The sequence below is a fragment of the Erinaceus europaeus genome, chromosome 4 (genome assembly GCF_950295315.1).
Source record: "Erinaceus europaeus chromosome 4, mEriEur2.1, whole genome shotgun sequence".
Classification (NCBI taxonomy): domain Eukaryota; kingdom Metazoa; phylum Chordata; class Mammalia; order Eulipotyphla; family Erinaceidae; genus Erinaceus; species Erinaceus europaeus.
Window position 1 is genome coordinate 87108334 of NC_080165.1, and position 13131 is coordinate 87121464.

Here is a 13131-nt window from a genome sequence, read left to right on the forward strand (position 1 = left end):
ATAGTTCCCAAGAGAATCACACATTAAATAATGAATTTGGAAAAGACAATATGATTAGAGACTAGAAGGGCTTATAAAAATTTCTTTGCAACTGTGAGTATAAACTTAGATTAGTACATGTTAAGGTTCTTTTAAAAATTTTATTATCTTTATTTATTTATTGGATAGAGACAAGCAAAAATGAGAAGGAAGGGGTGATAGAGAGGGAGAGAGATAGAAAGACACCTTCAGCCCTGCTTCACTATTCCTAAAGCTTTCCCCCTGCAGGTAGGGACTGGGGCTGTAACCTGGATCCTTGCACACTGTAATTTGTGCTCTCAACCAAGTGTGCCACCACCTGGCCCCTATGTTACTGTTCTTCATAAACAAAACTATGGTTTGCGGAGTACCATTTTACACTTGAGTGTTTGTGTATGTTGAAAAGTATATGTGAAGGGTAGCTTATTCTTTAAAACTTTTGGGGCTTGGAAAAGTATGATTTTCCCTCTTCGTTTCTATTAGAAGAGGGTATCAAATTCAAATATGCGATTACATTTATGGCCAGCAAATACTACTGACACATGTCCAACTGTAGTAAATATTTAAATTGTAACAGGTGCTGGATCTCCTCACACAATATTCCATGCCAACAACTAAATTTCTGAAACTTAAGCTTGCTTCTTGATCCCACTCTAAGCAATAAAGAATGTTACAGAGATTTTGGACAAACAGAAAGCTTGGGAAAGCATCTAAGTGTCCTAGAAAATGTTCAACTTAGTGACAATGGAATGTGCATGTTGCCACGAACCAGAGCCCAGGTTCAAGCCCGGGCTCTAACCTACAGGAGGAAGCCTTTCATGTGTGGTAGAGTAGTGCTACTGTCAAAAAAGCAGGTGTCTCTTTCTCCCTTTTCTCTCTATTTCCCTGTCTCTGGAAAAAGAAAAATGGGAAAAAGTACCTCTGGGAATGTGCAGTCAGAGTGCAGGCAATTTTCATTGTGCAAGTGATAATCCTGATGGTAAGGAAGAAGGGGAAGGGGAAGCAGAAGGAGGAAAGGAAGGGGGAACAGAGGAGAAGAGGAGAAGAAGAAGAGGAAAAAGAGGAGGAGGAGAAAGGACAGAGAAACGAAAAAGAAAGGAGTGAAAGAAGCAAGGAAGGAAAGAAAAAAGGAAGGAAAGAAGGAAGGAAGGAAGGAAAGAAAAAGAAGGAAAGAAAGAAAGAAAGAAAGAAGAAGAAAGAAAGAAAGAAAGAAGAAAGCATATGCTCTTCAGACTAGTTCCTACTAGTTTTCTGTTTTTCTCAAGGAAATCATAGATTTCTTTTTGGTGCTAGGGAAGTTTTGCTTAGTAGGTGCTATATCAGATCACATCTTTGGTGTTAGGTATTCAAAATTCATGTTAGGTATTCAAAATTTATATTTTATTGTTTAAAGTAAAAGATATGATTTAAACCAGATGTGATTACTAACTACGGTATTTGTTTTTGCTGACATTATATTTACTAAACAATTATTTTGTGCCTCAATTTTTTAATTATTTGGGTTTGTGTTCTAAGTTTGATGTCCAGAAGTTGCGAATCTACTGTGACCCAGAACAGAACAACCGGGAGACAGCGTGTGAGATACCTGGATTTGTGAGTAGGATTGATCTTTTTTTTTTTTTTTTCACAAATGTTGCTTTGGTACTTTGATAACAATAAATAAAAAGCTTATAAATGGTGGGAGTGGAGAGAAGATATCTACCATGGGGAGCTAAAAGGTTGTAACTAAATGCCAACAACTTGTGCTGTAAGCCACCATTTCTTCAGTCAACTAATTTTAAAAGCCTATAGATGAGGACTTTAGTTAGTATAGTTAATTTATTTTAAAACTTTCAGTGGAAATGAAGGAACGTAGTTCAGAAAATATTTTAATATTCCTAACTGAAATTATAATGTCACTGTGCAAATGTGAATAATGGAGCACAGGAAAATGTTTTTCCCCATGTCATCTCTGATAGTGGTTTTCTTGTCACTGAAGGGAAACAGAACTAGACCTGCTCTATGAAAAACATGGGGGTCTTTGACTAGCCAGTGTTTAAAATACATATTTAAATACACATTTTCAGAATACCTCTATGGAGCACAGTTCTAAAGTATAGAAAATGTTGCATATTTACATTCCCTAACATTTGTCTTAAACCATAATGAATACTCAGTTTTACTGTTTCTTTTTGTTTGTTTTGTACTTACCTGGGGAAAACTTTATATTTAATATATAAATACTATTCTTTTTAATATTTATTTATTTATTTATTCATTATTGGATAGAGAGAGAAATTGAGAGGGTAGGGGAGGTAGAAAAGGAGAGGGACAGGAAGACACCTGCAGCCCTGCTTTGTCACTTGTGAAGCTTTCTCCTGCAGATGGGGACCAGGGGCTTGAACCTGGGTCCTTGTACACTATAAGTTATGTATTCAGTCAGGTGTGATAACACCTGACCCCTAAATACTATTCTTTTTATTTAACTATTAATTTATTTAGACCAACAGAAGGTAAACTATAAGCTAAAGTGTTAAACACATACACAAACAAGAAAGATCAGTCTCTTTTCTACTGGGTAAAATACATTTTTTGCTAGTTAAAATAAGGTAGAGTGTTGAAAACTTATTTGACATTATGATTCTTGGTAATATCTAATCCCTGAATGTGTCTTTTTTTTTTTTCTATTTTTTAGTCATATTGTCATTATCTTGCCTTTTTCCCATCAAACTGAGTAACTTATGAATTTACACATTCTAAAAATGTAAGGGCATAGAGCAATACATTTAAAAGATATATTATAAAATTAAATATATAATCTTTGAGAAATGAATCATTCTATAAATATACAATTGTTTAAACATTAACTTATAGATATGTTTTACTTATGTTAAAAAATCTCCTGAAACACTACTAACACATTATTGCATTTTGAGATTCCCTTGTGTAATCTTTATTAATATCAGCAACAGCAAATAGTAGATTATACATTTTGAATTCTCATATATATTTCCTGCCTTTTTTTTAGCTGTGACTCAATTTTTGACTGTCTCTATCCAGTAAATAAATAAAGATAATAAAAATTTTAAAAAATAGCTTAATAATCTTTCCAAACAATAACAATTTAGATCAGATGGTGAAAATAAAGGGGAAAAGAAATTTGGAGGGGAGGGGGGTTGAAAGAAAGAGAGGCACCTGCAGCTTTGCTTCACCACTTGTGAAGCTTTCCCCCTGTAGGTGGGAACCGGAAGCTCCTTGCTCCTTGTAATATGTGTGCTTAACCAGGTGCGCCCCCACCCAGCTCTAAGATTATTGTTATCTATATAGTTTTCTGTTATTCGCTGAGAGATTTATTGCTTAGTAAGTGAATGGATATATCTTATGACTTCTTTAGATGTGTTTTGGTATTTTTTTTCCTTTCTTGTGGTTAAATGTTTTTCAGAAAATTCAAAAGAGTATGTATAATCCTCCCTCAAGGTAGTTTTGTCCTCTTAATATCCTTCTACCACTTTCCATCATGAATAATTGATTTCCTTTATCATACTATATATAAATCTAGTAGTAACATGAAATACTTGTATTTTTTAGTATGAGTGGAACCAAATGTATTAGCTCTCACTGGTTTTCCTACTCCTTTTATCTCTAACACAGACAATGCCATACATGTAACTCAAGAGTATAACTTAGAAATATGATTTAAAATTATGTTTTAATGTGGATTTGTTTCTCTTTCAGAATGGTGAGGTAAGCATCAGGACTACTTTTCTCCTTAAGGTATTATTTGTGTTATGGGACTGTTTTGCTTCCTTTCATCAAATGTAAGTATATTAGAGAAACGGAATACATTTTATGCAGCTTGGGTGTATTTGTCAATCATAATTTTTGTGATTTGGAAGTTATTATTTTATTGGGCTACATAAAACTGAAAACATGACTAAGATATTTTTATCATTTCATACACACATGTATGTGTGTGTGCTTATGTATCTTTCTTTTTTGTATTTTCTATTTTATTTTTTAAATTTTATTTTATTTTTTATATTTTTATATTACAGAATTATGTATCGACAGGGCCTTGAATCCACACCATTCCCACCACCAGAGTTCTGAGTCTTCACTCTCCCTACTGCAATCCACCACAGTTCCCCTAAAGTTTTAGACATGGGCCAATCATCTTCTCTACAACTATCTGTCCACATTTATATGTAGTTGTCCCTTCTTTTTCTGATCTAATCCTTTCTTCCCCTCTAAGCCACTCATGACATCATAACTACCTCTATATGTCACTCTCCTTTTCCTTCTCTCTCTCTGGGTGCTGATGGAGCTGAAGTGTAGAGTCCTCTTTCCTTCATCCTATCCTTTCTCCCCTGATGGGAGCATGGATAAGGTTGTTTATGGGGAGCCGAAAGTAGGCCTTCTGGCTTCTGTAGCTGCTTCTCTGCTGAGCATGGGCGTTGACATAGCCCCAGCCTGTTCCTATCTTTCCCTAGTGGACCAGAGCTCTGGAGATGCGAGGGTCCAAGACATATTGGTGAGATCAGCTACCCCGTGGTTTTTTAGAGTTCCAAACAAATTTTTTAATAATCTGTTCAATTTCCTTGAAGTATGTCATTGGGATTTTAATAGGGATTTCATTGAATCTATAGTTTTCTTTTGGCAAAATTGCCATTTTAATGATATTTATTCTCCCAATCCATGAACAGGGGATGTTCTTCGATTTCTTTGTTTCATCCTCTATTTCTTTTAACAGTGTCTCATAGTTTTCCTTCGAAAGGTCCTTTTCATCCTTTGTTAGATTTATTCCTAGATATTTGATCTTCTTGAGTTCAATTGTGAATGGTATTTCCTCCTTCAGTTTCATTTCTTCTGACCTATCTTTTGCATAAAGAAATGCCATGGATTTATGGGTATTGATTTTGTAGCCTGCTACTTTACTGAATTTATTGATGATTTCCAGTAGTTTCTCGGCCGAGTTTCTGGGGTCTTCTAGGTATACCAACATATCATCTGCAAATAATGAGAGTTTAACTTCATCCTTTCCAATTTGTATTCCTTTGATATCTCTTTCTTGTCTGATTGATATGGCAAGGACTTCTAGGACTATGCTGAATAAAAAGGGTGAATAACAAGGGTGAGAGTGGGCACCCTTGTCTAGTTCCTGATTTTAGGGGAAAAGCTTTCAGTGGGTTTATCATTTGTAGCCTTTATTATGTTAAGGAATTTTCATTTCACTCCCAGTTTCTCAAGGGCCTTTATCAAAAGGGTGTTGCACCTTGTTGAATGCTTTTTCTGCATTGATTGATAGAATCATGTGATTTTTATCTTTCCCTTTGTTTATATAGTGGATTACATTTATTGACTTATGGATTTTAAACCATCCCTGTTTCCCAGGGATGAATCCCACTTGATCTTGGTGGATTATTCTTTTAATATGTTATTGTATTCAATTAGCCAAGATTTTCTTGAGGATCTTTGCATCAATATTCATCAGGGATATAAGTCTATAGTTTTCTTTTTTGGTGGGGTCCTTTCCTGCTTTGGGGATCAGGGTGATGTTAGCCTCATAGAATGTATTTGGGAGAGTTCCCTCTTCTTCTATTTTCCGGAACAGTTTGAGGAGGATGGTTGTTAGTTCTTCTTTGAATGCTTTGTAAAATTCGGTAGTATAGCCATCAGGACCCGGACTTTTGTTCTTGGGTAGGCTTTTGATTACTGTTTCAATTTCTTTACTAGTGATTGGCCAGTTAAGTTTATCTACTTCCTCTTGTGTCAAGGTTGGCAGTGGGTGTGACTCTAAGAATGTTTCCATTTCTTCTAAGTTGTTAAATTTTGTTCCATACAGGTGTCCATAATATTCTTGCATAATCTTTTGAGCCTCTACCTCTTTTGTTATAATATCTCCTCTTTCATTTTTGAGTGATTTTACCATAGCTGTTTCTCTTTTTCTCTTGGTGCGTGTAGCTATTGGCTTATCTGTTTTATTTATCCTTTCAAAGTACCAGCTCTTGGCTTCATTAATCTTCCTAATGGTCTTCTTGTTTTCTATTTTGTTGATTTCTGCTCTGATTTTGACTATTTCCCGTCTCCTGCTGCCTGTTGGTTCTTTTTGTTGCTCCACTTTTAGTTGATTGAGGTGGGTTGTGACATGGTTTACTAGTGATTTCTCCTGTTTATTAATGTGGGCCTGTATTGCTATGAATTTCCCTCACAGTACTGCTTTTGCTGCATCCCATAGGGTCGGGTAACTGGTTTCTTCATTTACATTGATATCGAGGTAATTCTTAATTTCATTTTTGATCTCTTCAATGACCTATTTATTATTCAGCAGCATGTTGTTTAGTCTCCAGGCTTTGGGGAGATTTCTTTCCGTTTTTTGGTTGATTTCGAGTTTCATGCCTTCATGGTCTGAGAGGATGCATTTTATAATTTTAATATTTAAATATCTGTTTAGACTGTCTTTGTGGCTCAGCATATGGTCAGTCCTTGTAAATATTCCATGTGAACTTGAGAAGAATGTGTATCCACTACTTCTGGTATGGGAAGTTCTGTATATATCTATTAAGTCCATTTCATTTATGGTTTCATTTAATTTTGTTATTTCTCTATTACTTTTTTTGTCCAGATGTTCTGTCTCTTGCTGTGAGTGTTGTGTTGAAATCTCCTAGTATTATTGTGTTGCTATCAATGTCTCCCTTGAATTCAGTAAGTGTTTGTTATATATACTTGGGTGCTCCTAAGTTGGGGGCATATATGTTAATGATGGTTATGTCTTCTTGTTGGATTGAACATTTAACCATTATGTAGTGTCCTTCTAAATCTGTGATTACTTTCTTTGCCTGAAAGTCTATTTTATCAGAGAATAGGAGAGCTGTCTCTGCCCTTTTTTGTGAGTTATTACCTTGGAGCATCTTGCTCCAACCTCTTATGTTCAGTTTCTGTTTGTCTTTTCTTTGGATGTGTGTTTCCTGAAGACATATAATGGATGGATCTTGTTCTTTAATCCATTTCGCTACTCTTGAGTCTTTTGACAGGGGAATTTAGGCCATTCACACTTAAGGTGATTATTGATATATTTGGTTTACTTATGTCCATTCTGATTTTTCTTTTGAGTTATTTTAAATTGTTGAGTCTTTGCCCATTTGTTTCTATCTAACCTGTTGCGTGTATGAGTTTCTTTAGTGACTTCCTCACTGATTTTTCTTGTGTTTTCTGCAAATTTCTGTTCCCTGTTTTGTTTTTTTGGTTACCATGTGTGTAATAACTAGCATTGTGTATCTAGAAAAGTCTTTTTTAAGTAGATCTTGATTAACAAACACTTGCTAAGGCTTCTTTGTCTTTTAATTCCCTCCCCTATTTTCTTGTTGTTCTTTCCTATTTTATTGTGTTTTTGTTTCTAGTCTATTGCTGTTCACCTCATTGAGAACTTGTGTTCCTTTGCTTCCTCCTTTCCTGTAAGAATCCATTCAGTAGTTCTTGTATGGTGGGGTTGATTGTGGCAAATTCCTTTAGTTTTTGAGTATTTGGGAAAACCTTTATTTATCCCTCATACTTGAAGGATCATTTTGCAGGATACAAAATTTGTGGCTGAAATTCCCTCTCCTTTAATGCCTTCAATATGTTATTCTACTCTTTCCTTGCTTCTAGTGTTTTTAAAGAAAAGTCTGATGAGAGTCTGATATTTCTCCCTTTGTATGTAACTTCTTTCCCTAGCAGCCTGCAAAATGTTCTTCTTGTTGTTGAGTTTTGATAATTTTACAATAATGTGCCTTGGTGTTGATCGTTTGGATTTATGAACCTGGGTGATTGATCTGCCTCCAAAATAAGTATGTTCTGATGATTGCCTAGGTGAGGGAAATTTTCATCTAAAATTTCTCTGAAAATTACCTCTGGACCTTTGACCTGGTCTGCTTCCTCAGGTATCCCTATAACTTGTATATTCGACCTTTTTATGGAGTTTTATGCAATTTGAGAGAGAGTAGCTTTATTCTTTCTAGCCCTTTCCTCTCCCTCATCTTTGAATTGAAAGAGTGGGCTAATTATGTCTTCTAGATAGGAAATTCTTTCTTCTGCATGTGAGTCTATTACCTATGCTTTCTACCTGAGATTGAACTGCACTAAAGGTGTCCTTCAGTCCTTGCAGTTCTGTTTGAAATTTTTCCTCCATGCTACTTAACTGCTTAGTGAACTCTGCTTTGAGTTCTTTTTTCATGTTTTCTTATCAAATTACAAAGTAAAATATTCTTTCAACTCTTGCTTAAATTGTTGTAGAGTTCTCATAAGCTTTCTCTCGCCTGTCTCTGATAGACTGTCTGTATCTGAAATTTCTTGGATTTCGTCTGATTTACTTCTCTCTGTATCATGTGGCATGCGGTTTAACTGTCTACCTCTGCTTTCGCATGTATGGTGTTGGTTATGTTGGCCAGCAGGTGGTACTGTTGTGGTATTTGCCTTCCACTTATTTGAATCTGTGGTGCTGGGTGTGGGGAGGGGTGTTTTTGGTTATCTTGTGGGCTTTGTTTTGTCTTTGTCTTAAATTCAGACTGAGAAAAACAAAAGCAAACACTCACAAAATAATAATAATAACAATAATAATAATAATAACCCTGAGTCAAAGATTGAGAGGTTTTAAGCTCCAATTTATTTTCTTCTGGGGAGTCTGATAACTGTGCTACTGTCCACGATGGTGCAGGTCAGTGCTGAGTGCCTTCAGCCCAGAGCTCTTGTTTTGACTGACTGTGTCTTCTAACCCACTCCTGTTTCCTCAACTGCGTGTACCAGCACCCACCTGAGGCTGTGTGAATTTTTTCAGCTGTAGATTATGTGTCCAATTCGATCTCTTGTTGTATACAACTAACTATTCTTAGTTGTATCATGGAAAGCGAAGGTCTGATTGCAGCTACTCCATAAATCACGCCTCCCTCTGACTCTGTCTATATGAAAAAGGTGTCTCAGAGTGATGAAACCCATTGAAGAAAAAGATAAGAGAGAATTTTTTTTCTGACATAAAGCAAATTTTCGTGAAGAATAAGAGTGTAATAACTAAGATGCATCCTGTTAGGACTTGAAATGCTTATGAGTACTTTCCATCTCTGTACAAATTCATTTACCAGAGATAAAAGGGCTGAATTTGAAACCCTATAAGATAGTCTTCAGAATAAATTTTCCAAAAGAAAGAGTATGAATATAACTGAAAGGGCATTGAGGTCCTGGTGGATGATGTTGAAAAAAAAAAAAAAAACAAGTTATCACACAGAGAGAGGAGAAACTGTACACTCTTAGATTTTAAAAATCCCTGGGAAAGGATCTTTGAGCAGAGTCAAGCTCTCTAGCAGTGTTGCAGTTGAGGGTCTGATTGCAGCTACTCCATAAACCATGCCTCTTGGAAGTCCTTATGTATCTTTCCATGTTCATTGTTTATTTTCATTTTTGTCTTTGCAGTGCCTCAATGGTCCCAGTGATGTAGGTTCAACTTTAGCTCCCTGTGTTTGTCCTCCAGGAAAACCAGGATTACAAGGTCCAAAGGTGAGGAATGACTAATATGCTACTTTTGTTAAAAACATACAAACCGAACTGAACAAATATATAAGATTTCTAATCACCACTGACCCCGTTGTGAAATATCTTTATCATGCCTTAGAACATTGTTCTGGGCTACTGTTTTTCAAAGAGAAAGATCAAAACAGAGAGGCAAGTGGAGCATGAAAGAGACCAGAGTACCAAAGCTTCCTTCAGTGTGGTGGAGGTTGGGATAGAACCTTGGTCTGGCGACATGGCAAAGCAGTGAGCAATTTTGCCAGTCTTTTGAGCTAGCGTTTGAGTGATGTTTTCCTTTTCACCACATTTCATTTCTTTAAGATATATGCTATTTTTCTGATTTAAAGAAATGATTGGGGGTCAAGCGGTAGCCCTGCTGGTTAAGCACACATGGTGTGAAGACTGGTTCAAGGATCCCAGTTCAAGTCCTCAGCTCCCCACCTGCAGGGGGTTGCATCACGGGTATTGAAGCAGGTCTGAAGGTGTCTGTCTTAGTGCCCCCCTCTCTATCTTCCCTCCTCTCTCAGTTTCTCTCTGTCCTAACCAACAACAATAGCAATGAACAATAATAATGACAACTAGGGTAACAACAAGGGCAACAAAATGGGAAAAATGGACTAGAAGCAGTGGATTCCTAGTGTAGGCACCGAGCACCAGCAATAACCCTGAAGGCTTAAAAAAATGACTGAACTGCAACCTGATAGTGAAATAAAATTGGCAAGGGTCAGAAACTAGAAAAAGAGAGATTTACTTTTGCTTAAATACAGTCAAATCCCATACCCTTCTTACTATCAAACTCATTTTTTTTCCTTCTGGAATTACCTTATTTTCTTGGATCTGGGGCCCCTATTTGTGTCTCTGTTTGACATCAACCTCTACCTTGTTTGTTACTGTCAGTTGTCTTGCTTTTACATATATTTCTATATTGTTCCTTTCTAGGCTAGCCTTATGGTTTTACTGTCTATGTTTCATCTCATTCACCAAGATATTATGGGAATAGCCAAAGGGGAAAATAGATCCTAAAATAGAAATATCAATAGTTGATTATACAGATCAGATATATAAGCCAGTTGTTTGGAAATTGCTGTTTGATAGCCAGTCATGCATTACAATAGACTTTAGTTGAATAGAGTTACAGGATTGGAACAGAAACAAAATTAAACATCTGCCAAAACAAAAATTATATCAAATTCTTAAACACAGAAGTGTTGTTAAACAATAGGGAAACTAGTTTGTATAAAGTTTTACCAAAAATTCTCAATGGATTTCTTTTTCCATAATATATATTCCCATTTTATTAGGGAGTTAATAGATTACAACATAGTTGTTGACACATGGGTACAATCTTTCAAACACTTTTTTCCCCAACCTAGGTCTTTTTTCATCATCAATTACTGGGATAGCGAGGGGAAGAGAGTGGAACTAACTGGGGCCATTTTGAAGTTCCTTTCCTTGGAGTTCTAGACTGCTTCATGGAAGAATCACAAGAGAACCAGTTATGTTTTAGGAAGATGAGAATTTGTTAGGAGAAAATAAGGACAAAAAAGGGAGAAAAAGTACAAGCCATGCAGGCATGTAGGCCAGCTCTCCCCTACTCCCACCCAAGAGAGATGAAGGCCCTACCCCCCCCCCCCAGTCTTTTAAACCTTATAGTTCTTTTAGAGTGGGGGAGGGAAGGTGACAGGGCCCTCAGGGGATGTGCTTCAGTCTTTGTCTTCAGATGTTCCATCTGCATTTTATGGCATTTGTAGGGGAGTGGTGCTGCTTTCCTAATGCTGCTTTCCAATGGAATCCCAATGTCCTCTCCACCTCCTCCCTTTCCCTCCTCCCCCCGCCCCCCCCCCCCCAATCTTTTGCTTTGGTGAGAAGCACTACACCCAGTCCAAGTTTTACTTGATGTTTCTCATTACTGGCCTCCTTACTGTTGCTGAGTTGTAGGGTAGATCCATTTCTGGAGCTCCAGTGAGTCTCTAGATAGTTTCCACAAGGGCCAGACCAACTTAAATTCCTACCAGCAATGTAGGAGAGTTCCTATCCCCACTGTTACAGGCTTTCCAACCATTGGCATTTCTCTTTTCTGATGCATAATAGTTTCACAGGAGTAAAGTGGTATCTCGTTGTTGCTTTTGTATTTGAGATTCACTAATCACCAGTGACTTTGAAAAAATTTTTTAAAGGTACATCCTAACCTCTTACCTTTGATTTTGAAACTTATACTATAGACCACAGGAAGGTAAGGGAATTTTATGTTTGCTTGTTTGGCTCTCTCCTCCAAATACTGCTCACCTGCAAGAGTATCTGGCTTGTTTGTCATGTATTCAACCCAGGTTCCAGCCTGACTTCCATCACAGTTTTGGTGCTATAGTGTCTTTCCCCCCATTATGTTAAAGGGGAAAGTGGGGAACAGCACCTGTCCCCCCACTCTAAAGGTTTGTCACACATTTTTTTCACAGTAAAGAATTGAAGGGAAAAGCATGAATATCCAGATAAATTAAACTTTATGGAAAACAAAATCTGTTCGAGAGAGAGAGAGAGAGAGACAGAGAGAGACAGAGAGACTGACTTACATTCTTCTAACATGGTAGCCCAGGAAAGTGAGCAAGAGAGAGAGAGAGCTAGAGGAGAGAGGCTTACATGCCTGAGGCAGTCCAGGCAAAGACCTGAGTTCTCAGACTGTCAGTTTTAAATCTAAAGCCCCCTCTACCTCTTCTAAGCCACACCTGTAACCACTCCTATTCCTGGATCTTAACTTCTCCCCCAACAATACCACTGTCTTTCTAGAGTGCTAAAGCCATGGTGCTGATAAAATATTAATTATAGTAAGTAGAAGAAGACCACTTTTTCAGGTCCTAGAACATGATGACAGAGGAGGACCTAGGGGTGTTTGGCTTGTTATGTAGAAAACTGAGGAATGCTACACATGTACAAACTACTGTATTTTACTGTTGATTATAAACCATTAACCCCTAAAAAAAAAAAAAAAGGACAGCTTAGTGTGACCAGAATTCTAAAAAAAAAAAAGTATTTGTATATCTTTTGACTTAGAATATTATACACAGAGTGACTTTATCTATAAGTGATATTCTGTGTAGATCAGAGTACCTTGGTGTCTAACCTCTCATTGACCAGATTTATTATTTTTTTTCACTGAGGTTCAGCTATTCCAAGGTCTCTCTAAGGGGCTTTTTTTGGGGGGGGTGTAGGGGGGAAGTCACCATTTGACTGTGTGTGATATTTTCTCATTTGTTACTGGTTCCTTTTAAATGTCTTATAGTGACACAATTTTTAACCACATCTGTTTCTATAGCAGAATTTGTGCATATACTGATGTGGTACAACTAATTTTCAATATTTTCAAGCTTAAGGTGTTTCTTATATTCCTTTTATTTTCTTAGTCATAATTTTACTCCCCTGCCACCTACGACTTTAAATAAAAATCATAGTTTTCCATAATTTTCAAGTTGGCTTGCCTACTTGATCTGCTTTCCATTTTTCCTCAGAAAATCTGGCCAAAGGACTGGATCTCTCCATCTCTCTCTCTTTTCCATCATTTTAGAGATTTTTTTTTTTTCCCCTGAAGGTGGTTCCTTATCCAAATCA

General features: G+C 36.8%; 1 protein-coding gene across 1 annotated transcript in view; it reads left to right on the plus strand.

The window, feature by feature from the left end:
- Nucleotides 1–13131, plus strand: part of COL21A1 (collagen type XXI alpha 1 chain) — a 185797-nt gene that overhangs the window by 87911 nt on the left and 84755 nt on the right. The window contains exons 7-9 of the mRNA XM_060190825.1: nucleotides 1534–1611; nucleotides 3733–3741; nucleotides 9436–9519. Of these exons, the coding sequence (XP_060046808.1) occupies nucleotides 1534–1611; nucleotides 3733–3741; nucleotides 9436–9519 (171 nt within the window). The remainder of the gene's footprint in view (nucleotides 1–1533; nucleotides 1612–3732; nucleotides 3742–9435; nucleotides 9520–13131) is intronic.